Consider the following 25587-nt stretch of genomic DNA (forward strand, 5'->3'; position numbering starts at 1 on the left):
AGATTCTGGACCGTTTTGACGTTCCCCCAGGCGACTTCCTCCTTCATACAGCTCTAATTAGGGCAATTCAGATGCACTGGGAGAGAGGTATGGAGGAGCCACCAACATCGTCGGTGTGCCAGTATGTTATGATGTCCTCGGGGACGGTCAAGGCAGTCACGTGTTTATATAATAGATTAATTAATGAGGGTCTTCCCCCGCTAGCCGTACTGCGGAACCGTTGGGAAGCCGACATAGGGAAAGATATACCGGAAACGACGTGGACACAACTAATGCGTCGAGCCTGGAAAGGCACGCGCCACGCCCGGTTTCAATTGGTTCATTTTTATATACTTCACAGGGCCTACCTGACTCCGGCGAAAATCCAACAATACTTCGCCACAGACACGGCGGCTTGTCCCAGATGCCGAGCACCCACGGCAGACCTCATTCATATGCTGTGGTCCTGCCCAGCGCTGTCCTCAAACTGGCTCCTGATAGGGGACACCCTCAATGGGGTCACTGGGAGAACCTTGACTTTCGACGCGGCGGTGGGGATCCTACATTGGTTCCCGCATACCCCTAAAAATAAAATCTCAAGCAAATTTATAGACCTAGGGCTCATTCTCGCTAAAAGAGAGATAACCAGGCATTGGAAGGCAAGAGTTGGTCCAACAGGAGCTAAATGGCACAACGAACTCCTGAAGTGGGCCACAGGGGAGAGCACTTTGCGATACCAGCTGGCGAGGCGACAGCAGAATGAGAGGGCGCTGGAAACAGCATTGGAATGGGAGACATTAGTGCAGGCCCTGCGAGATTACAGCGCTTCCAGCGATTCAGAGTGATGACGCAGCACAACCTGAGTCCCGTTAGATGTCCATAACACTGATCTCTACACAGCTACCTAAGGCTTCTTCCCACAAGCTCTTTTTACACATACAACACACTGATGGCGGGGTTGGGCGGGGGGAGAGGCAGGGCTGAGTGGGTGTTGGGGGGGGTTTGTTCTTTTAGGATGATTTAGAAAAGCAGATGAAGGTCGCTTGTTTATCCGGATCAGCTTTGACAGTATACCGGATCCCCATTTGCGATTTTACAAGCAGACGCCGCCCGACCCTCGGGTTGTGGGCTGAATGGCTGTGTATACAAGGTGTTTCCTCACGGGGGATGGGTTGTTTTTCCTTTCCACTGAAGCTATATCGCTGATCTGTCATGTAACTTTGGCTAATTCCTGCAATAAAAATATATTTAAAAAAAAAAAAAAAAAATGAGAATGACCACTATAAAAAAACAATGGCAATGCCAATCAATCTCTGTTACCTTTAAATACAAGAGAACCCCACTCTTTTTAGGTGTGGTTTGTAATAGGAATGACAATAAAGCTACTGATGGTAAAATCAAGAAGCTCTTGTTGGTGGGTCAAACAAAAAAAAAGGGGAAAATAAAAAACAGAGATTGACAAAGTTATACAATTTAGAGCAAAGATTGTCTCTGTGGATTATGTTCTACAGTGCTGACTCCCTACAGACAGTTGGTACAGTCTGTGGTGAGGCCGCAAAAAAAGGTTTGTACCATCTCACAAGGATTCACATGCGCAGTTTGTGTTTTTAGAGCATTCTGGAAGCACTTGCCATCTCTCCTGCAGTTCTACACGATAGTAGCAACTGTTTACCCAATTCTATTCCTTTCATCAACCTCAAAATGATGTGAGGATAGGTCAGCTCACTAGGATTCAACTCTTATGACATGCACCTGTTCCCACCACAACCAGATTATCCCACTAAGCTGTAGTTTGGGTCTTTGCTCTGATGATCAGTTGAGTCACTGAAATGTGGCACTAGTAAGGCAATTTTTCATGCTTTTGTTCTGACATGGGAGGTTTGTACAGGATACTACTATGGTAATGTACAGAATGCCGTTCTGTCGAAGTCTTCGCAGCCATGCAGCCAAAACATAGCTACAGAATTATTAATGCTCTTTTACAGTGTGAACATATTGAACCGGTGCCAGAACCATTGCACAAAGTTAAAAAAAAATCCACCCTATTTTCTTTTACGACACTAACCATGAACTTGCTTTCCTTCGATTTGTATGAACTAAAAACCCAAGGGTGAAACATCTACCCTTTGACAAAGGGTTAACAAAAAAAATGATTTGCACTGTACAAAAACATTTCCAGGATTTACTCACAGATAATGCTCCCAAGTTCTAAGTACAACTATTTTTAAATTCTAAAAGCTCTAGGAGGAGCCAAGATGGCGCAGTGAACAGACGTGAAGTCTCTCGGCTCCCCGATCCTTTGTTCCCCTCGTTGAAATCTTGACCTTATCCTGATACGAAACGACAGCGAGGGGACGGGGACGGTGTGCGGAACTGACTGGTGCTCTCCCGACGTTCCTGCCTGCCTGGAACCCATTGCACGGCCGAGAAAACTGCGGAGCTCGTCTCTGCCCCTGCGTCCGAGACCCGGGTGGACACGCTGGCATGACGGCTGCCGGAGCTATCGAGCCTACGGAGGCGGAGGGAATCTAGCGCCTTGATCTGCGCTTCTGGCCGCTGCTCACCGCGACTGCCCTTCATTCTTCTACGGAGTGCTTGCCGACCGGGATCTTCTTCTGGCGCCTACGCTGCTGAGGTCTGCAAACGAGGTACGCAGCGCTCCCCCATGATGGCGGCTAATTGAACACCGCAGCTCTCCCTCAAGCCTGCTCCCGACCACTGTGGGGCTTCCAGTGCGAGTCGCCCATTGACTGGGTGCCAGCGGTCAGACAGCGACCTGTATCTCTACGGTCTCTGTGGCATTTGTGCCCGCGTCCCCTTGCTCCCCCCGGCGGGGCTCTTGCAATGGCTGACCGGGCTGCATTTACTGCTCACGCTGCCTTGGAAGGGACCGGGACTGCGCTGAGGTCCCCCGGATGCTGTCCTGTCTGGGGACCCGCGCCTGTGATCGAGGCGACTATGGACACCCCAGCGGCACCAACTTATGGCTCCATTCTTGCCGCAATCCACAACTTGAGGGCGGAGATGTGTTTGGGCTTTTTATCGTTGTATGAGAGGTTTGAGACTGCTACGCCCGTGGTGACCAGCACATCGCCGATCTGCCTCCCCCATTGGGATGAGGTTACTGTTGCTACTCCTGCCCAGGCTACGTTGTTGCCAAACAAGTGTTCTACCCTTCAGCCTCCCAGCAGTGTTGGTGGACGCGAATTGCTACCTATTTCTTTCACCGGCGCTACAATGTTTCTGCCTCCGCCAGTGCTCACAGCTTCCATCGAGGCTTTGCTACCTTTGGCAATGCCGCCACAGACACGTCGACCAGTAAGTCTGCCTGCCCGGGTTCATTTGGCCCTGTTGCTGATACTCGGATTCTTGTTGACCAGTGCGCAACCATTGGAACTGTCTAGCGGGATACCTGCAACTGGTCGCGAACGGACCCGTACACTTTACTATGGAACACCATCTTACTGCCGAGGACGGCCATCTTGTCCCTTTGTTCTGTCCGAGTGGACTGCCTTGCGAGGGTTTTGGCTGTGGGGGCGAATACGTACTGGTCAGGGTTAGCGGACTTTTTTGGTGGACTGGGTTTTCCTGGCTGACTAAAATCTCGGTATGCATCGGTTCCTGCGTTGTGTGAGTGTAATTCTCCTTGTGTTATATGGGGTTCGCAGCTCATTGTTTGTTGGTACATATGGGGGATGGGACGACTAGACTTGTCAGGCGGGCGGGACCTCGGGACGAGACACCCTTTATGTGAGTACTGCTATGCTACGTGGATCTCTCCCTAATTTATTTCGTACTGTATAATTGATAATCCTGAGGTGGTTTATAGGGTGGGAGTTGCTGCTTGGTCGGGGTGTCCGAGAGAGACTTGGTGTTTGGTGGGCTCCTCCCCACATTCCTTTTTCTTGGGAGTTATAGATTAGGATTTACTGCTCTTTCTCCCTATATTCAAAAGTGACTTTTTTCTTTCTTCTTTCTTAGGGTTTTCCCTCTTTCTTTCTCTGTCTATATTTCGGGTTCTTTAGCGGGCGACAGACACACTGCGGGGGGGGGGTAGGCCGTAGCCTCTGCAATGATGTAGGGTGGGGGGAAGATTTTAGTTCTCATGTTGGTTTCTATGGGCCTTATTTTTATTCTTTCTCTGCGCTTTTCTTACCTACTTTCTGTTCTGGGTCCGGGATAGGGACGTTTAGGGAGTGGGCGGATCTGTACATGGCTTGGGGTTGCTACACTGATGGCTTTGTTGTCTTGCTCGTACCCGCCATATTGCCTGGAATGGCTTTAACGCTTGGTCTCCTGTAAAGCTCTTGCCTGCTCATGCTGTGAAGTAACTGTACGGACTCAGCTCTCCTGGATTTCTATTCTTCACTGTCATATATTTTATGATTACAAAAAAAAAACCTTTAAAATTAACCTTCACTGCTCCTGTTACTCGGCGACACGAATCTAATTGTTGTTCTGATAATTGATTGCTGATTTAACCTGATGCCGCTGAGGAACTGTATTGTTCGCTTTAGTGCTCAATCGTATCGTGGCCGGCCTGATGGTTGTGGGCCCGTATTTGTTATATTTTCATGCACAATAAAGGTTTACAAAAATTTAAAAAAAAAAAAAATAATAATTCTAAAAGCTCAAACATATAAGCTGAATAGGATTTAAAAGCTAAAGGGTTTAGTAGTGATGATAGGAAAGGCGGTTGTGAAGATCTAGAGTGACTTGTAAGAAAGTTAGTACTACACTCTATAACTGCTCCCAAGCTTAAAAGAAGCACAAGCCTTGTCTTAACATTATGAGTAGCAATAAGGTCTCCAGATTGCACAACTAAGCTCTCTTACTATACGGTAGTACTTCACAACTCTGAGGGGGCCCGTTGTAATCTAGATATTCGTGTGCTATACGTTGACACTGTTAGATGCAGGGCGCAGTGAATTTGATAAACGACTTTGACAATTGCTACACATGATCCAGCAGTGCTGGCTGTCAAAAAAACAAATTACTTTGGTAAACAAGATTTCGAAGATCAGGCCCTTGCTTTCAGTGTTTTGTTAATGGCCGTCCCAGGCGACTAGTGATGACAATTAGTGCAGAGACGGGGAGCCGTGGCCCAGAGACAAAGGCTTGCAGTAAATTGCCTTCTTCAGTCTGAAAGCCACTGGGACTATTGGCAATGCAGCGCGGAACGGAGTGTGTTGTACATTCACTTAACCCACACAGGGCTCGGGTTTCATGCTCAGCTGATTTCAGATGTCTGGCTAAAACGGGGTCGAGTAAACGACATCTTGTAACTGAGCCGGTGTAATCAGCGAGAACATCAACTCAGAGAAAAATATTAGGATCTATTAGAAATGCAACCAGTGGCTAAATACGATACACAGAGCAATCTACAAATGGAGAGACGGGATTCCATTCACAGGTTGCAGTTTTCTAGACTGTCACGAGGGGGCAATGTTGAGAAGGGCCGGAGAAGAAAATTCATCAGGAATTTTCCCATCGCGATTTCTCTCAGAAGCAGCCAGCTAGCTCTAATGTTAAAGCATGCCAGCGTTACGTGGCTATTTAACCAGAAACAATAAATATGCTGTTGAAATTTCGTAGAACCGAACGGTGATACCGGAAGCTAAAGTAGGGTTCATGTTTAGGAGTGACCGCTTTCACAAAAAGTATTATGAGCCAGAGTTTTAATATGCGTTTTTGGAGAAAAATATGCCCGGGAGTGGTGCGTGCGTGTGTGCGTGTGTGTGCGTGCACGCGCAGTCTGCTCTTCTTTTAACCCCTTCTGTGCTGCGCGGATTTTCCCCCGGTACTGAACGTTCCATTGGGCCTATGGAACTATGACGGAACGGTTCCGTCATAAGCACAGGCCACCTTATGCTTATGACGGAACCGTTCCGTCATGAGCATGGAAGGGGTTAAAAAGAGCTGAACGACGGCTAAAGGTCTCCTATGCAGCGCATGCGCGCTGCGCATGCGAGACCTAAAAAACTAAATGGGAAGGCGATTCTTCATTGTAACAAGGCACAGGATAGCATGCAGCAGTAGCATCTTTAGGGACACATCTTTCCCAATGCATGCTGACAAACTCATGCAGTTGATTTTCACTCGAGAGAAAGTTAGACCTCACCATTATTCACTGTTGTTGAAGCACATATTGAGTATGTTCGGTATATCGCGTAGAAGGGCCATAGGCACCACCCCTGCATAGGTAGTAAAACTTACCTTAGCCAAAATTGTACATCTGAGGGAATGTAAAGATGCTAGTGGATACAAAACCTTCCTGCCATCACTGTACCACAGTAGCACACCAAGTCACAATACTTTTATGAGAAGAAATAAAAGGAAAGGGGAGCTTATGGGACTTAGGATGCCAGACAGCCAGGGAACATAATGTGGTAGTATCAAGCAGAATCTATAGTGGATTCTCAAACAATGAATGGGAAAACTCCTGTAGAGTTGGATGTCAAATGGGCAGGTGAAAGAAAAGAGGTTACACAATTATTTCAATATTAGCTAATTTTCACTTCAATGTTGCATTTTTTTACTTTAGGAATATACTTCATACTGCTTTTAAGACGGGCTAATGAACAGTCACAAGTGGGAGCAGGTGCATAACAGTTCTTAGTCATGCTAGATTGTCAAAACCCCCAAACCGCTTTAGCACTGTTGTATCTCCAGAATGCCATAATAAAATTCTGGATTCGCAAAGCTGCTTAATTTTTGTTCCTAACAGCCTAAACCTTTCCAAGCAACATTTTTTAAAGTAAAGGTGTTTGGTATTGCTTATTTATTCCTGAAAGTCAGTAACTCTCTAAAATTCCCCATGTTAGCCTCTCTGTTTGCTGTGTTCTTTGTCCCTTGCTTTAGATTTTTGTCCCATTGCTTTTTCCTCAGGATTTTAGTTGGATTCAAGAATATCCTGTAAGCCTCCCGATAAAGTCTGCTGATTGCTGATCTTCAACTGAATCCTTGGGTAGCTGTGTCCTGATACTCATATTCAAACATCTTCATCTGCTTCAATAAAGTATTTTCCCTTTCTGATTTGTGTTAACTTGTGACCTATCTTAAGGGCATCTGATTGCTACACATTCTGTGTAGGCAACAGCGACCGGTATTGTTGATGAGCAGGCGGGCAGGGGAGAGAAGGAGGAGTCTCATGGAGGTCACTGTTGGCCAAAAAATAATAATAATTTTTATTATTTTAAAAACGTGCCTGCAGCAGGCAGTGTCATGCTCTTCTGCTCCTCTTATCCAGGCACAGGATCCCAGACTGCCCTGCGGCCCATCCTGAAGCTTCTCTCATGCATGGCAGCAGCTTCAGGATTGGCCTGAAAGTCCTCGATTTTCACTCACAGATAAGTCTGTGTCTACGCTCTCCAACGCAGCTGGGTTGGACAGAGCTTCACTGCGCATGACGGTTTGGCCGACCTGAGGTGGTCAGTCAAACCATCATGTGCACTTAAGGCAGTGCCCACCACTCCTATCATCCACCTGGCCCCACCCCCAAGACTCGGCAGGAAAGGAAAAATAAAATGAGTGTTTATTATAGTATTATTTTTCATTTCCGGCTGTTTTTTGGGGGTTGGGATCGCTCCTCCTCCGTAGCGGAGGAGACGCCGTTGTGTGTAGGTGGTACTGTGGCTAGAGGAAGGAGTTGTGCTGTCAAGCAGCACCAAAGTCAAAACAGAAGCCATAGTCGGGTCCTAAACCTGATATATATAAACCTTTAAACTGGAATTGGCAGTAGTATCCCATTATTTACAGCACAGGAAACTACCGGACTGGTGGAAACATACATTATCAAACCAGAAGTTAATATAATGGCATCGCCTGCTTTCCAGGTACGAATACATCGTTTAGCAAATGTAAACACTGCTCCTCAAACACTTGAAATTAATCTAGCCCCTCAATTCTTCGATATATATACAAAAATAATTTATTTTTATGACCAACACATCGCAGTACTGTACTATTTTTTTTGTTGCTAGCAAGGGGCATGACAAGGAAAGAAATGACGTAAAGAGCGTTGCAGTATGGTGCAAATCTGAAGAAAATTGAGAGCACAAAGGGAGTGTGTTACTGATATTAAAAGAATTCGCAGATTTTATATATCAGAAAATATGGCTAAACAGCGGCTTGTTGCTCCAGTTCAAAGTCAAACAAAGTTTGGATTCCAAATAAAAGAGAATACATACCCGGGATCTAAGAGCCCATCAATTCGTTCTCTGGGTAACAGTTTTCCTCTTGATGTGTGCCGCTCCCGCGCCTTTCCTCCTCCCCCTGTGGGTCGAATATTATTATGTTGAATTTAACATCAAATCACATTAGTGAAAGACAGGAAAGCAATACACAATTCATTTGGTGATCGAACTGAAAGAGCCTTACTGCACATTATTAGATGCGTGGGGGGAATTTAGGATTAGATGCAAAAGTAATTTTTTTTTTAAGACCCAAATCCGGCTGTTTTGCACTTTCCTCAGCAAATGCCTCAGAACTAAAAGGAGGTGGACCTGATTATAGGCAGTGCAACAGTACCCATAGTCAATGCGGACCCGTAGCCCAGACTGCAGCTAGGTTCATTCACCGCAGGTCCAGGTGGCCTCACCGATTTATGCCTCGAACAATGCGAGCGTTTCATGCAAAGGAGGGGCAAAGAATCAGCACTACTTGCAAAAGTAAGAAATGTGTGCTTCTACATTCAAGTGACCAGCCTTATCTCGTGCTTCTGTACATCTGGTTCTTCCCGGCACAGTGAGCTGAGGTCAGAGACAGAGTTAGCGTTGCTATGGGAGGCTGAGCGAGGAATGTGTGTGCTCCCGGAGAGCTATGATTCTGTCGGTTTTATTTTCAGATAACTGAGGAAAGAAGTTATCATTTTGTACCGAACCATGGTCCATTTCCTGCCTCCATCATTAAAGTGGAAAACTGCAGATAAGAAGTGCAGCAAAATAAAAGATGGCACTTAAATTTAGTAAGGGAACATGGTATAAAGCAATACCTTCTTTATCCAGTTACAGGAAACAAGACAAGGAAAATAGACGAGGCAAGTCCTCTTCAAGCCCCATGTCGATCACTAGAATTCGGTTTCTCGGACCACATTTCACCAAGTGCCAAAATGTTTTTTCACGGAGGAGGAAGCACCAGATATACAGGATGCAACTCTCTCTTGCATTCTATATTAACAAGAAGACTCCCAGTGACACAAGCATTTGCAATGCAATAGGTCTCGTATTAGGAAAGTTTGAGCTATTGGTATTGTAAATGAAATTTTTTTATTTAGGTTTTGTTTTTGAAAATAGCTAAATTAATAACTTTATCATTTACCATGCCAATAGTTACAACTTTCGCAAATGTGACACCTATAGCATTTGTAATGCAATATGTGTTGTATTTACGTGACTTACATGTATTGATATTACAAACAACAATGGTTTATAATTTTTATTAATAATTAATACTTAAATAAAAGTTATTGTAATTTATAATGGCAATAGCTTAAACTTTTGTAAATAACATTTGTGAAGATTATGTTCAGTGTATTTTATTGTGACGAAAATCCAAGAACATATGTTAAATATTAACATATTTTTCTTACATTTGTAATAAAGCTTGAAACATTGCGATAACATATTTGAACTAGTTGTTGTTGAATGGTTGCACAGATTGATGCTGTGGTGGAGCTCAGTGATGTTGTGGTGCCACAGAGTGATGCTGTGGTGGTGCTGAGTGATGCTGTATGCTATGTTTTGTTTTGCTGTCTTATGTTTTGTTTTGTTATGCTATGCTATGTTATGCTATGCTATGTTTTGTTTTGCTCTGCTGTGCTTTGTTTTGCTATGCTATGTTTTGCTCTGCTATGCTTTGTTATGCTATGCTATGTTGTGTTGTGTTTTATTATGCTATGCTTTGTTTTGCTATGCTATGATTTGTTATGCTATGCTATGCATTGCTGTGTTTGGTATGCTATGCTGTGTTTTGCTATGCTATTATATGTTTTGTTATGATTTGTTAAGCCATGCTATGTTTTGTTGTGTTTTGTTCTGCTATGCTATGCTTTGTTATGAGATGTTTTGTTATGCTATGCTTTGTTATGCTATGCTTTGTTTTGATATGCTATGTTTTGTTAACACCTTAGCTGCTTCGCAAATATCCCTCCCCAGTGCTGCGCTGTCCATTGGAACTAGTGCTGAATGGACGTCCAATGGTCGTGCGCAGCACTGGGAAGGTAGCGCTCGTGACGACCGTTGGCCGTCAGCAGCGCTTAAGAGGTTATGCTATGTTTTGTTATACTATGTTTTGTTATACTATGTTTTGTTATGCTATGCTAAGCTTTGTTTTGTTATGCTATGCTATGTTGTGTTTTGTTATGCTATGCTTTGTTGTGTTTTGTTATGCTATGCTATGCTATGCTATGTTTTGTTATGTATGATATGGTTTGTTGTGTTTTGCTATGTTTTGTTTTGCTATGTTTTGTTATGCTATGCTTTGTTGTGTTTTGCTATGTTTTGTTTTGCAATGCTATGCTTTGTTATAGTATTCTATGTTTTGTTTTGCTATGCTTTGTTTTGTTATGCTATGTTTTGTTATGCTATGCTATGTTTTGTTGTGTCTTGTTATGCTATGCTTTGTTATGCTATGCTATGTTTTCCTATCCTATGCTTTGTTTTGTTATGCTAAGCTATGTTTTGTTATGCTATGCTGGTGAGGGTGAGTGGGTGGGTAGGTGAGGGTGGGTGAGGGTGAGGGTGGGGGAGTGAGCGAGTGAGTAAGTGAGTGAGTGAATGAGGGTGGGTGGGTGGGTGAGGGTGGGTGGGTGGGTGAGGGTGAGTGTGAGAGCGAGGGTGAGAGGGTGAGTGTTGTGAGGTTGTGTATCCTATGGTTTTTTTGTTATGCCATGCTATGTTTTGTTATGCTATGCTATGCTGATGAGGGTGTATGAGGGTGAGTGAGTAAGGGTGAGTGAGGGGTGTTGAGGGGGGGTGAGGGCGTGATGGTGTGTGAGGGTGAGAGGGTTGGGAGGGTGAGGGGGGTGAGGGTGAGTGAGGGTGGGTGAGGGTGTGTGCGGGTGAGGGGGTGTGAGGGTGAGTGAGGGTGTGTGCGGGAGAGGGGGTGTGAGGGAGAGGGGGGTGAGGGTGAGGGGTGTGAGGGTAAGGGTGTGTGAGAGGGGGTGTGAGGGTGAGGGTGTGAGGTTGAGTGAGGGTGTGAGGGTGTGTGATGGTGAGGAGGCATGAGGGTGAGTGAGGGGGGTGAGGGTGAGGGTGAGTGAGGGGGGTGAGGGTGTGTTAGGGTGTGAGGGTGAGTGAGGGTGAGTGAGGATGGGTGAGTGAGGATGGGTGAGTGAGGGTGTGTGAGGGTGAAAGGGTGTGTGAGGGTGAAAGGGTGTGTGAGGGGGTGTGATGGTGAGTCTGCAAAGAAACAGCAAATACCTACAGAACGTACCATTTCTAAATAACAGTTTACATAAAGGTTGCTCTCCCACACATAAAAAATAACCACACCACCCGAACCAGCTTTAGTATTAACTGCAGACATTTGATTTACAAATGGCCACTGAAGCGTCCCTTTATCAGCGCAGCTCAGTCTGCAGCACACATCACGTTTGCACCTACACGCTGGCCTGCCGCTTTTCACGAAATCGCTTTTCTTGGCACGAAAAGCAGGACATATTGTAGGGTGGAGGGAGTGACTGATGGGCTGAGAGCCCATCCCTGCGGGGAGGAACCAGACCTTCAGCTATTGCAGAAATGCGGTAGTAAATGCAGCACTCACTGCTATGGAGCCCGGCATTGCTTTCCCGTAGATCGCTCGCGGTGCACACGTCCATTTTGGACGTTCTGTTTTTGAAGAAATGTATAAGGCACTACCGCTCACTTAATGTCAGACAAACCAAAGAAAAAGAATACAATTAAATGGGGTAATACAGGCGAGGCCCCTGGAAGTGGAATGGTGTCATGTCAACATGGACACAGTCACAGTGTTGGCGAGTCACACGTTTTTTTTTTTGTTAGTTATTTATTTATTTTGTTATCTTAACTAAGGCCGACAATTCAAAGTAGAATGGTTTTCAGTTATTCTCACAAGAAATCACGATGTGATCTAATACCAGATATGCGCCTTCTACGGGATAAATATTCCTGTTTAAATGGTTTTTAAATAATTTCTGTACATGGCTGTTACAACAATGGCATTTTAGTAGCTAGTCAGATGCTTGAACTAAGTCTTAATTTCTGTCATCTTTTCTCCTACTCACGTCTCTCCCTTGTCCCTTCCTTCTTTATGGAAAACAAGGCAGCGCTGGGAGGGGGACTGGGCACGAAGGAAGGAGAAATGTGAGTCACGGCGGCCGTGAAGTGTGAAGCAGATCCCTTTGAAGCTCTCGGAGGCAGGAGCAAATGGTAAGGGGAGGAGAAATGCTGCTGGGGTAAAATGTAAATGTAAATGTACATGTATTTATATAGCGCAAATCACCCACATCGCAGGCATCTAAGCGCTTGCTTAGGGAACCCGTCCTGGTATTCCCCTGTGAGATAACCCCGGCAGGGTATCCACAAGGTGAAAGCCAGGCATCCCGCCGCGAGGGGCCGTTGTGGAGATTAAGCAATTGCCCAGAGTTGCAGAGTGTGAACCCGTGAGTCGAGTAGGCACCGGAGCGAGAATTATCGAGTCCGTGGAATTATTGAGCCCAAGCCCCGTCGAGGCGGGGAATTGAACCCTGGTCCAGGGCCGATCTCAGCTTCCGGGTCTGCCGCCTCTAACCCCTGAGAAAATTACAAAAAACAATTTGATGGACAGAATGTAGATCAATGTCTTACATTCACCCCAGTACAAGGATCTGGGCCTAAATCCATCGTTTTTTGCACTCCACACCACCCTGGGTTAGATAATGGCTTTAAGCAAATCAGCTCTGACCCTGTGCCCCATGGGAACAGTCCAGTCCGAACTACACAGCCATATCTTTCCCAGACCGGAATCAAGCATCTGAGGACCGGACCGGTTTCGAGGTAACACCTCTCATCAGCCCGGCTAGCTTGACTCCAGTGGTGTGGAGGCTCTGGGACCCACGTCTGGGCTACCCCAGTACACTCAGGGAGAAAATTACAAAAAACAATTTGATGGACAGAATGTAGATCAATGTCTTACAATCACCCCAGTACAAGGATCTGGGCCTAAATCCATCGTTTTTTGCACTCCACACCACCCTGGGTTAGATAATGGCTTTATGCAAATCAGCTCTGACCCTGTGCCCCATGGGAACAGTCCAGTCCGAACTACACAGCCATATCTTTCCCAGACCGGAATCAAGCATCCGAGGACCGGACCGGACTCGAGGTAACACCTCTCATCAGCCCGGCTAGCTTGACTCCAGTGGTGTGGAGGCTCTGGGACCCACGTCTGGGCTACCCCAGTACACTCGGGGAGAAAATTACAAAAAATAATTAGATGGACAGAATGTAGATCAATGTCTTACATTCACCCCAGTACAAGGATCTGGGCCTAAATCCATCGTTTTTTGCACTCCACACCACCCTGGGTTAGATAATGGCTTTATGCAAATCAGCTCTGACCCTGTGCCCCATGGGAACAGTCCAGTCCGAACTACACAGCCATATCTTTCCAAGACCGGAATCAAGCATCCGAGGACCGGACCGGACGATGGATTTGGGCCCAGATCTTTGGACTGGGGTGAATGTGTGACATTGATCCACATTCTGTCCATCACCTGTTTTGTTTGCAATTGCCGCCATAAGTGCGCTGGGGATGCTCAGACGTGGGTCCCAGGCACTCCACACCACTGGAGTCAAGCTAGCCGGGCTGATGAGAGGTGTTACCTCGAAACCGGTCCGGTCCTCGGATGCTTGATTCCGTTCTGGGAAGGACATGGCTTTTGTAGTTCGGACTGGACTGTTCCCATGGGGCACAGGGTCAGAGCTGATTTGCATATCGCCATTGTCTAACCCAGGGTGGTGTGGAGTGCAAATAAACGATGGATTTGGGCCCAGATCTTTGGACTGGGGTGAATGTGTGACATTGATCCACATTCTGTCCATCACCTGTTTTGTTTGCAATTGCCGCCATAAGTGCGCTGGGGATGCTCAGACGTGGGTCCCAGGCACTCCACACCACTGGAGTCAAGCTAGCCGGGCTGATGAGAGGTGTTACCTCGAAACCGGTCCGGTCCTCGGATGCTTGATTCCGTTCTGGGAAGGACATGGCTTTTGTAGTTCGGACTGGACTGTTCCCATGGGGCACAGGGTCAGAGCTGATTTGCATATCGCCATTGTCTAACCCAGGGTGGTGTGGAGTGCAAAAAAACGATGGATTTGGGCCCAGATCTTTGGACTGGGGTGAATGTGTGACATTGATCCACATTCTGTCCATCACCTGTTTTGTTTGCAATTGCCTCTAACCCCTGAGCCACACTTCTCCACCTGCCGGAGGCCAAATCCGGATCGTAAAAGTCAGCTTTGTGGATGGACGGCATTAGGTCTCTCTCTACGAGACCTAAAAAACCACCAAGGAGACAAAGGGGTAAGTCATCATGCCCAGAATAGGTCTAGTAAAAGTGGTTCTTAAGAATGGCTTAATTCGCTGGAACTAACGCACAGTGAATACATTGCACCGAATGTCTGTCGCAAAGCTGGTCGCAGATATCAAATGCAACTGGTCTCGGAAATATCACTGATGCTACTGTGAAAGCTTGAGTGGGGATTAACGATAAAGGAAAAAAATGCCTTAAACGGAATAATAGACTGATATGAAAAAAACAATGTAGAGGGAAAGGGAGTCGGGGCTTCCTTATGCGGGTTAGAGCCAGAGTAAATGACAATTTACTGGAGGAGAGCAGCAGAATTTAGATCCATTCCAAGCACTCTCAGTGTCTCTAACCTCTTCGCTGCGGTGCAAATTCGGCTGCTGCACGGGCGTCGCTAGGGGGTGGGGGTGGCGCTCCCTTACTCATGACAGCGCCACGCCGTCATGAGTCACGGGCAGCGTGTGCTCATGATGGCGTGGAGCCATCATGACCCCGCCCACTCACTAATTCGCCCGCACTGGTGGTGAATTAGTGCCGCGCAGACAGAGGGAGAGGGAGGGCATGGACGGTCTCGGCTGCAGCTCCGGTCTTGTACAGTGCCCCTGCTATTACTAGTGAGCGAGAGGCGCTGAGGTGGTGGTATTGGCATTGGTGGTGGTGGTGGTGGTATTGGTGGTGGTACTGGTGTTGGTGGTACTGGTATTGGTGGTGGTGGTGGTATTGGTGGTGGTGGTGGGGTATTATTAGTGGTGGTATTAGTGGTGGTATTGATACTGGTAGTGGTGGTATTGGTAGTGGTGGTATTGGTGGTAGTGGTGATGGTATTGGTGGTGGTGGTGGTATTGGTGGCAGTGGTGATGGTATTGGCGGTGGTGGTATTGGATTGGTGGTGGTATCGATGGTGGTTCATTGGTGGTAGTGATATTGGTTGAGGTGGTGGTGGTATTGGTGGTGGTGGTATTGGTACAGGTAGTGGCAGTATTGGTGATGGTATTGGTATTGGAGGTGGTATTATTGGTGGTGGTATTGGTGGTGATGGTTGTATTGGTGGTGGTATTGGTGGTGGTGGTATTGGTGGCGGTGGTGGTATTGGTGGCGGTGGTGATGGTATTGGTGGTGGTGGTATTGGTTGCGGTGATGATGGTATTGGTGGTGGTGGTATTAATGGTATTGGTAATGGCAGTGGTATTAATGGTGGTGGTATTGGATTTGTGGTGGTATTGATGGTGGTGGTGGTATTGATGGTGGTGGTGGTGGTGGTGGTATTGTGATGGTCGTATTAATGGTGGCATTGGTATTGGCAATGGTATTGGTGGTGGTGGTATTGGATTGGTGGTGGTATTGGATTGTTGGTGGTATCCATGGTGGTGGTGGTGGTATTGATGGCATTGGTGGAGGTGGTGGTATTGGCGGTGGTGGTGGTATCGGTGGTGGTATTGGTGGTAGTTGCATTGGTGGTGGTGGTGGTATGGGTGGGGGTATTGGTGGTGGGGGTATTGGTGGTGGTATTGGTGGTGGGGATATTGGTGGTGGTATTGGAGGTGGTGGTATTGGTACTGGAGGTGGTGGTATTGGTGGTGATGGTGGTATTGGTGGTGGTGGTGATGGTATTGGTGATGGTATTGGCATTGGTGGTATTGATGGTGGTGGTGGTGGTGGTATTGCTTGTGGTGGTATTGGTGGTGGTGGTGGTGGTGGTATTGCTTGTGGTGGTGGTATTGTTAATAAAACAGGCTTTTGAAAACAACCCGTCAGGTGGCATCAGGACAGATCACATGCAACACAGATGTGCTGTTGCCAGCTTCAGCCCATTAGCACACAATTATGTGCTACCTGGAATTCACATGACTTAATTCGCTATTCATTTCTAAATCCATTTTACTTGGACCATGTCGATCAACACTAAGAAGAAGATTCAGAAATCATGGGCCCAAGGCGGCCAAAAAATAGAGTCTGCACTCGTTTACAAATACCTGGGAGTCCTCTTTGATAGAGACGGCACTTTTGCACAACAAAGCAGGAAGCGAAAAGGAGAGGGGCGTGCATTGCCGTCACACTAAAAAATATAGCCAATCAATTGATGGGGCCAATTCTAACCCCCTATCTGAGAGCTATTCAGGCTAAGCTACTCCCTTCTATCTGCTATGGCAGCGAGGCGCTTCGTGGGAGAGACTCCAAGAACCTGGACATAATCCAGACAAAAGCTTATAGAATAATGTTTTCTCTCCCGTCCTATACATCGTCTGCCCAACTCAGGCTGGAATTTGGTTTGCAAAAGCAAGTTGTTGCCAGACAGGGAGCATACATCATCTGCTGCCACAAACTACGCTCGGCTACCACCAACACTCTAAACTCGCTGCTATGGCAAGATATTTAAAACAGGGACTCATCTCAGGCAAGATCCTACCGGCAGGAAGCCCTGGGGGCAACCAATCTAACTGTGATCTGGGACATGCAACTTGGGCATAACCAATTTAAAAAACTATTCTGGAAAACGGTCAAAACTCTATCCTTACTAGAGGATAAGGCCACATTCGCCAAAAGAAAACACGCTTGGATGACATTAAATTCGTATAAATCGTTGTCATCACAACCATACTTCAGTCAGGGCTATCCTAAGACCACAAAACTGAAGTTCTTGAAATACAGACTAGGGGTCTTGCCAAGCAGCGAGCATCTACCACCATGGCTCAGGAGCAATGGCCACGAGGTTTGTCCGCTGTGTAACATAGACAAGGGCGACATACTCCACCTGACCTGTCTTTGTGAAGAGTTACAGCCAGCCCGTCAACAGCTTTTAAAGGGCCAGTTCAAGCAGCTAGGGATTCGCACGAGAAGGCAAGCAGTGCTAGCCTGCCTGAACCCTTTGAACACGAAACTGAATTGTAGATATGTTAAGTTCCTTGCAATGATCGATCAAAAACTGCCAAAAACAAAAACCTTCGATCATTGATATAGGCAACAAGCAGGCGGCCTACAGCATGTAAGGGAACACGCTGCCCCGCCATAAGATAAATAATTTGCTCAATCAGACTGGGTTTTGTAGTGGAAGCTCATTATTTAAGGGAACATGTTGCCCCGCCATAAGACAAATACTTTCGGTCATTCAGACTGGGTTTAGTGCAAGCTCATTATTGATGATTACAATGTACAAATTTTATGATATTTTAAAGTCTTTTTCTACTGTTTTGTATAATGTTTTTGCACTGGTTTTAATTAACTATGCATAATAATAATATATTGGTTGGTGCGGGGGGTTCAAACAGACACACGATAATGCAAGGTTGAAGTGATTGAAAGAAGGCACCCATGTTACACGGACAGCGGTGCTGCTTAAAAAAAACACGAGCGGTTTCAGCTGAAGCAGTGCATGTCCGGCCTGCAGTAAGAGAAACTCAATCAAGTAAATAGTGCTAACAGACTAAATAACAGGTCCTTTGTAACAACTGAAGTAAAAGGGCAGTCGCCATGCAAGGGTACAAATGAAGACAAGGCCCTACTAGTCTGGGTGTTGCTTACGGATGTGCCTAACTAGCCACACAAACTCTAGTCTACAATACATGTTAGATAAAGTCTTACTCGGAAATGTTGAAACGTACAAAGGTTACACTTGCAGATTAATGCATTTTAAGAATCGTTACATTCATTATCTTAGAGTCAGGCTTTCTTCGTTACTAGGTTTTACACGGATGCTCTGGAATTACACAATACTTTCAAAGTCCTTAAACAATAATACGCTGGCAAGGGCAAAATATGAAATATACTTAACGCACAACCATTTCAGAAGCGGTTTCGAAATCAATGTGTTTTTTTCACATGTGGGCAGACCCATCCACGAGTCTCTGGATTTTCTGATTGACAATCAAGGCAGAATGGTTCTCATTTGGGCTAAGGTTGAACTTGCAGATGCTTCAACACAGCCTCACACAAATCAGAATGTACACATTTTGCAAGCGTTGATCCTCCTTCAGAGTATGGTCAGGAAGAGATACTGGAGGTCATAGTCGTGATCAGCCCGGATGGTCTCAGTAACATAATTTTTCCCTTTACTGGTTTAGTTAGTGTTTTTGGGGGTCTCTCTCTGTCTCTCTCTCTCTCCTTTCCTCTCTCCCCCTTCCCTCTCTCTCCATCTCCTTCCTTCTCTCTCCCTCTCCTTCCTCCCCTTTCCCTCCCTTTCCTACCTCTTTCCTTCCTCGCTCTCCTTCCCTCCCTCTCTCTCCTCCCCTCACCACTCTCTCTCTCTCTCTCTCTCTCCTTTCCTCTCTCCCCCTCTCCTTCCCCCTCTCTCCCTATCTTCCTATCTTCCTCTCTCCTTCCCTCCCTCCTTCCCTCTCCCTCTCTCTCCTCTCTCTCCCTTCTCCCTCTCCCTCCTTCCCTCTCTGCCTCCCTTCTCTCCCTCTCCCTTTCGCTCTCCCTCTCCCTCCCCCTCCTCTTCTACTTCTCCCTCCCCCACTCCCTCCCTCTCCCTCCCATTCCCTCCCCCTCCTTCCCTTCCCCTCCTTCCCTCTCCCTCCCTTCCCTCTCCCTCCCTTCCCTTTACTCTTTCCTTTCCTCTCCCTCCCTCTCCTTCTCTCTCCCTCCCTCTCTGGCTCCCTTCTTCTCTCCCTCTCGCTCTCCCTCTCCCTCCCCCTCTCCCTCTCCTTCTTCTCCCTCTCTCTCCCATTCCCTCCCCCTCTCCCTCCTTCCCTCTCCCTACCTTCCCTCTCCCTCCCTTCCCTTTACTCTTTCCTTTCCTCTCCCTCCCTCTCCTTCCCTCTCCTTCCCTCTCTCCTCCTTCTCCCTTTCTCTCTCCCTCTCTCCTTCCCTCTCCCTCCCTCTCTCCTTCCCTCTGCCTCCCTCCCTCCCTCCTCCTCTCTCTCCTTCCCTCTCCGTCCCTCTCCTTTTCTCTCCCTCTTCCTCTCCCTCCCTCCCCCTCCCCCTCTCCCTTACTCGCTTGCCACAGGACCACAAGCGCCAGGGGGCATTGCAGAATCGCAGCAGGAGCCGCGCATCAAATGTAAATGTAAATGTGTTTCGATTTATATCGCGCACTTTAACCCAGGGGCCTCAAGGCGCTTGCTTAGGGAACCGGTCCTGGTATTCCCCTGTGAGATACCCCGGCCGGGTATCCACAAGGTGAAAGCCAGGCATCCCGCTGCGAGGGGCCGTAGTGGAGATTAAGCAAGCTATTGCCCAGAGTCGCAGATTGTGACCCCGTGAGTCGAGTAGGCACCAGAGCGAGAATTGTCGACTCCGTGGAATTTTTGAGCCCGAGACCCGCCGAGGCGGGGAATCGAACCCTGGTCCACGGCCGATCTCAGCTTCTGGGACTGCCACCTCTAACCACTGAGCCACGCTTCTCCATCACCCTCGCGTCAGCTGGTGCATAAAGCCTTGTTAGGGCTCACGCAGTGCTGGACACGCAGGAGGGGCCTGTCCTTGACAGTACATCTCGCTCTGGCCTGATCTCCTGGATACGTGCTCCCCCAAACCCTCAGACAGTAGTAGCCCATGTGCACACTCTAAGTACCCAGACTGAAACCGATCTGCACTTTTTGGAGAACAATAGTCATAGCGAAGTTATTATTGGCCAAATTGTGGACACCGTATTTGATCGTGTAAAAGATGTACTCAAACATTTTGCTTCCTTGAGGGAACAATTGCTTCCTCCCTGCCCTAAGACAATCCATACAAACTTTACCACTCAGGATAGCCCTACAGTGCAATTCGAGATTTAGAGGGCAGATTTACCTGCACCATTGATTAACGTGAATATTTTGCCTTGTGTGCCCAATTCTATTCCATTGGACAATTCGTGTGATGTTTTCAGAAAAATCCAAAAGTGTTTTGCGCCAGAGGGCTCAGTTTCAGTAAACAGTACTCTTAATAATGGTCATGCAGAAAACGGGCATCAATCGATTACCGCAGCCCGTATATCAGCCTGTATACCTACTGTGGAGCAGACTACCTCACACGCAGTATGTAGTATTTCACGTGAGGGCGATACTGACAGTATACCTTTGTTGAGTTCCACTGGTAGTAGAGAAGTGTTAAATTTGCCCCCGGCAGCTTGTCCCTATGTGGTGGTCTTGTCAGGTGTCCACCCCCCTCTAAAGCCAAACCAAGTTGATTCCTGGGACCAATTACGCTATAAGTGCGTAGATTTGTTATCAAAACACAAAGGGTTCAGGGTGACACTTATCAACAACATCATTATAGTACATAGAGTTGGGTGGGTGGGGCAGTCCGTAAAGTGCATCAGAGGGGACTGCATAGTTATCAACTTACGCAATCCATCAGTGGTCAAACTATTATTAATGGTTGAGAAGGATCGCTCTAATATAACCACCAATATATGGGCTCTTCCTTTGGGATATTTCTATAAGCCTTCCCAGGGGTCAGCACTCTCTGATGTACCACCTTGTGCCCCTCCGCTCACTCTACATAATAGATTTCTGCCTCTATCAGGTTTGGACAGCTAGGATTGACTGACACCCCCACTGACTTCAACAGCATCATTAGAACCAGTGCTCTCTCAAATCGTGCTTCCAACTTGTGATTTGGACAGTCCAACTGCTCTCAAGGTAGATTCTACCCGTAAAATATTGAGTTGGAATGTTGGCGGCCTGACGTTCAAGATGAACTCGCCTAAGTGGCTGGAGTTAGTTAAAAAACAGGATATTTTAATGTTCCAGGAGACTTGGGCAACAAGGGAGCTATTTTTGTAGGGTTTTGAATGTTTTAATATAGTAGCATCTACTCCAAACTCTGGCCAGCGGGAGGTCTTTCAATTTGGATTAACATCTTAGCAGGTGGTAGAGTTAGGGCCCTCTCTACCGAGAGCGATACATTTCAGGCTATAACTTACAAACCGGGGGCCTCACTTTGCCTAATTAATTTTTATAATAATGATTTTAAGAATGTTCCTAATATGAATTTGATCAATTTATTTAATTTCATTTCTAAACTTCAGAGGTCTAAATGTGCAACTAACTCTGTAGGAATCTGTTTAGGGGGGGGCTTTAATGTTAAGCTACCAAGCAGTATTCACTCAGCCATCCATCCACAAATAAGGCACCAATATGTAATAGGGGCACTTAATTATTAAATCTCATAAGTACCCATAATTTCTTGGACGTGATGGAGCTAGTAGCAGGATCCACAAGAGCCAAACACATAGAACCTACTTACAGAAGTAGGGGCTCGGCGTCTACCATAGATGTTATTTTTATCACACCCTCATTAGAGAACTATATGTTAAAAGCTGAGGTAGTGTCCACAATTTTCGGCGATCATAATCCCATCAATTTTACCCTTAGTCTGGCTTGCATGCCTAACTATGATAAAGAATGTGGTGCAAGGGACTTGTCCTCCTCCACTGACAACCTTAGATTGGTCTGGCGTGGTATAGACAACAATGCCCTACTTGGTAAGACAGTAAGAATGTATCCTGCATTAATTGACATTTGTTTAACCCATAAGGACCAAATACTAAGGTAGTTGACGCTTTCACCGGGCTATGAATGGGCGTGAAAACTTTGTTGTCTAGGCCTCAAAAGGATGTTATTAAAGACCATCTAGTAAGAGCATCCCTTCCACAGCCACCGCTCAAAACGACAATAAATGATGCATGGGGCCTACCTCCACTTATGGGACATACAAAATGCGGAAATTGTGTATGCTGCGACTCTACAATTGAAGGCAAAACTTTTGAATATGGCACCATTAAATTTGACAGGAAATATTTTTCTAACTGTAATTCTGCAAATTTGGTGTATGCTATTTTATGCCCCTGCATGCTTATCTATATAGGTCAGACAAGCCAAAAAGTGAAGCTAAGAATTGGCCAACATAGAAGCAGGATCCGGTGCAAAACAGCCAATGCACCACTTGTGGAACACTTCTCAGAAAAAGGCCATAGTGAAAAAGACCTACTTTGGACAGTGGTAACCACCATCAAAGCCCCCCCCCGGGGGAGCAGACATTTCTCAACTGCTCAATAAAGAGGAACTCCACTGGATTGTGAAGACTATCAGCATCAGAAATGCTCTTAACCGCCTTGAAGATTGGACCTCCTTACTGTAATCTTTGTATATATGACAGCGTATCACTGTAAATCCCTGAACTCACCTGCGCCTTTTTTTACCATCTGCACCTAGTAATTCGTGTAAATAATTCACGTGCGCCGTTCACCGTACCCGGCACCCAGCACTCCACCTGTTCATCCACCACTGGAACCCCCTCACCACTGCACCTAGTAAATCGTGTAAATAATTTTCTGAATTCACATGCGCCGTTCACCGTGCCCGGCACCCAGCACCCCACCTGTTCATTCCACCATTGGAACCCGCTCCCTATTGCACCATCCTAAGATGGGCGACCCAATTGTGCATATCGATCATTAGTCCTCTTTCGCTGTCCCCATCGGGCGGCAGTAGATATCCTGCTTCCCTTGGTACGCTGCCAGTAACTACCAGAATGCCGTACCAGCCACAGCACCTCCGGCACTCACAAGTAAGTTATCGCCGCTCCCGCTTGATTTATTCAATTCTCGTGACCGGGTTACACGGAGTATGCTAATCCAGTCCCTCCCTCCTCTGTAGATCGAGCTATTACGCTCAGACCCGATACTCGGATCCAGACGACATCCACTCTGGACCTTGCTACATTGGTAATTATCCTTCTGCTAGCACCCCTGGACTCAGTTCGTATATGACCGATTCCTTCACAACACTTTTTAATTAACTTCCCATAGATACAACTCTCGGCCAATTGCAATCGTCGCAATAACCTCGGATCCCGCCAAGTTTTGTTTGCAGGTATGAGTGTAATACCAACGCGCCGTTGCTAAGCACCGATGCATGAGGCTTTTTTTTTTTTTTATTTCTTTATTTATTCACTGCGTGTCTCTTACAGTGCCAGTTATATATTCACTGGCTCCGATACCCTTCACCTCGCACATGTCCCTTGGTAGAACTTCAGTTGCTTCTCGAGTCCACGACCGGGTAACCCTTTTACTCGGCTTAATACAGACTCGCCACTGCGGACACTGATGCTTAAAAGGTGCACTGAGTCACATTACCTAGTTCTTCCAGGTTTGACGTAATTAGGCTAAAACACATAAGTCACAATTCCACCCTAGGTCTCTCTGACATAAGAGACACCACGCGCCATTTTTACTTATCCCACTCTCACGTTCATTATATTTACGGGTCGTTTTCATAACAGACTAGTCCGCACTGGCACTTCTTCACTCATGTTTTTCATTAAAATTGTGAGGATGACAACTCGTGAAATAACATGCCTAATTCTGTATATCTCTTGCTCTTCCCCCCTCTTTTTTCTCCCATGTAATTCTTGTATGTTAAGTAATGCGACAAAAGGCAAATTGAAAAAATTGAATGTAAAAGACAACAATGATGATTTTCTTGTCCTGATGATGATGCCCCACATGTAAATAAGGCATCGAAACGTCGTCGACCTTAAAAAAACCCTTATGCAATATGACATTGAAATATTATGAAATGCAATGGTGTGTTTATGAGAATTACACAGACACATTCTTTCCTTTGCCCTTTTTGGCCATTCCTTTCGTTGTTTTGTCTTGAATGTTGTGGGTCACGGCTGTGCACACTTGTTATTTTGTCCATACATCGTGTTTTACCAATTAGAAACGTTATAATAAAATTCTTATCCGGCTGGACAAAAGACATAACACTTATTAGGTGTATGATTATTAGATTTGTACTCTATTTTGTCTACAAGCAGGGCCCATTGTCTTGTATAATATCAAAAGGATGTACAGCCGGGCTCAAGCTGATTCAATGCAGACTGCTCCGCAGCTAATATAGCTCTTCGCAGGGCGCTTGTTGATTAACCTAGAGACAGCTCCCTTATCAAATCCCCTAGACAATGCTATAAATTGGCTATCTGTGCCAGAAAAGAGGAGATTTTAAGAGAGCGTTGGGATAATCTCGCTCGGGCAGTCACGCTAAAAAAGGGGAATGATTTTTAGTTAGCAGTTAAGGATATGAAATCCCTGGGAAATCCCCTGACTACAATCAGCTGTAACATTTCCAGTGAGGCATGGGAAGCACATTTTAAAAAGATTTACTCAGCTCCAGCCCCAACTGCTACAACTGATGAGTATGCAATCACAACCAGGGTTTCGATTAACCTCTCAGAAGTAGGAGGCTATCAGAGCATGAGCTGTAAAGGCCCTAGGGCCGATGGTTTGCCCATTGATCTTATTAAAAGTCAGCCGGACTTTTAGGCACCTTTATTTTTAAATGTTTTTAACAATTTAACAAATTCCATTTTGTCTAATACCTGGTCCTACAGTATTATTGTGCCGATTTTTAAAAAAGGGGACCGCTCAAATCCCAGTTGTTATAGGCCGATCTCCCTGATAGATAATACGTTGAAAATCTTGGGGGGCGGGGGGGTCTTGTATAACAAAATCAGGTCATGGGCCGAGGTAGATCAGATTTTACATCCTTATCAGTTGGGGTTCAGAAGTAACATCGGCACTGTTGAGCAGTGCCTTAACCCCATCTTGATTATTGGCAAATAGGGAATAGCTAAAAAAACACCTATTTATTTAGCTTTCATGGATCTTACCTCGGCCTTCGACTTTGTCAACAGATCACGGCTTTGGAATATTCTTTTAAATTATGGTCTGGACGAGCCCCTTGTACATTTTTTAGCCTACTTGCACAAAGACCTTCTAGCCAGGGTGAGTATTATCAGGGATCGTAAGGTATCTAAAGACATTGTAGTTGAGAGAGGGGTCAGGCAGGGGTGTGTCCTGGCCCCTCTCCTATTCATTCTTTATATCAATGACTTGAACAAATCATTAGTAACTCTTACCACCGATGTCATCCTACATAAACGCAGACAAAGTCCCACCCTGTTATATGCGGATGACGCAGTGCTAGTGGCCGGCACCACAAAAGCTCTCCGCACTCTGGTCCGGGTTTTTGTTGACTTTAGCTTGGACTTATGCACTAATTTAAAAAAATCTTTTTTAATGGCGTGTGGTTTAAAGAAAGATTTTAACTCGTCAATTGTTTTAGACTCAAACAGTTTACAAAGCACTCGCA

At 46.1% G+C, this 25587-nt stretch overlaps 1 protein-coding gene across 1 annotated transcript in view; it reads right to left on the reverse strand.

The window, feature by feature from the left end:
- The window catches only part of MCCC2 (methylcrotonyl-CoA carboxylase subunit 2), a 264869-nt gene that overhangs the window by 189182 nt on the left and 50100 nt on the right, over nt 1-25587 (reverse strand). Inside the window, exon 3 of the mRNA XM_086960805.1 lies at nt 8169-8253. Within this exon, the coding sequence (XP_086816931.1) occupies nt 8169-8253 (85 nt within the window). The remainder of the gene's footprint in view (nt 1-8168; nt 8254-25587) is intronic.

This window comes from Lissotriton vulgaris, chromosome 3_1 (genome assembly GCF_964263255.1).
Source record: "Lissotriton vulgaris chromosome 3_1, aLisVul1.2, whole genome shotgun sequence".
NCBI lineage: Eukaryota > Metazoa > Chordata > Amphibia > Caudata > Salamandridae > Lissotriton > Lissotriton vulgaris.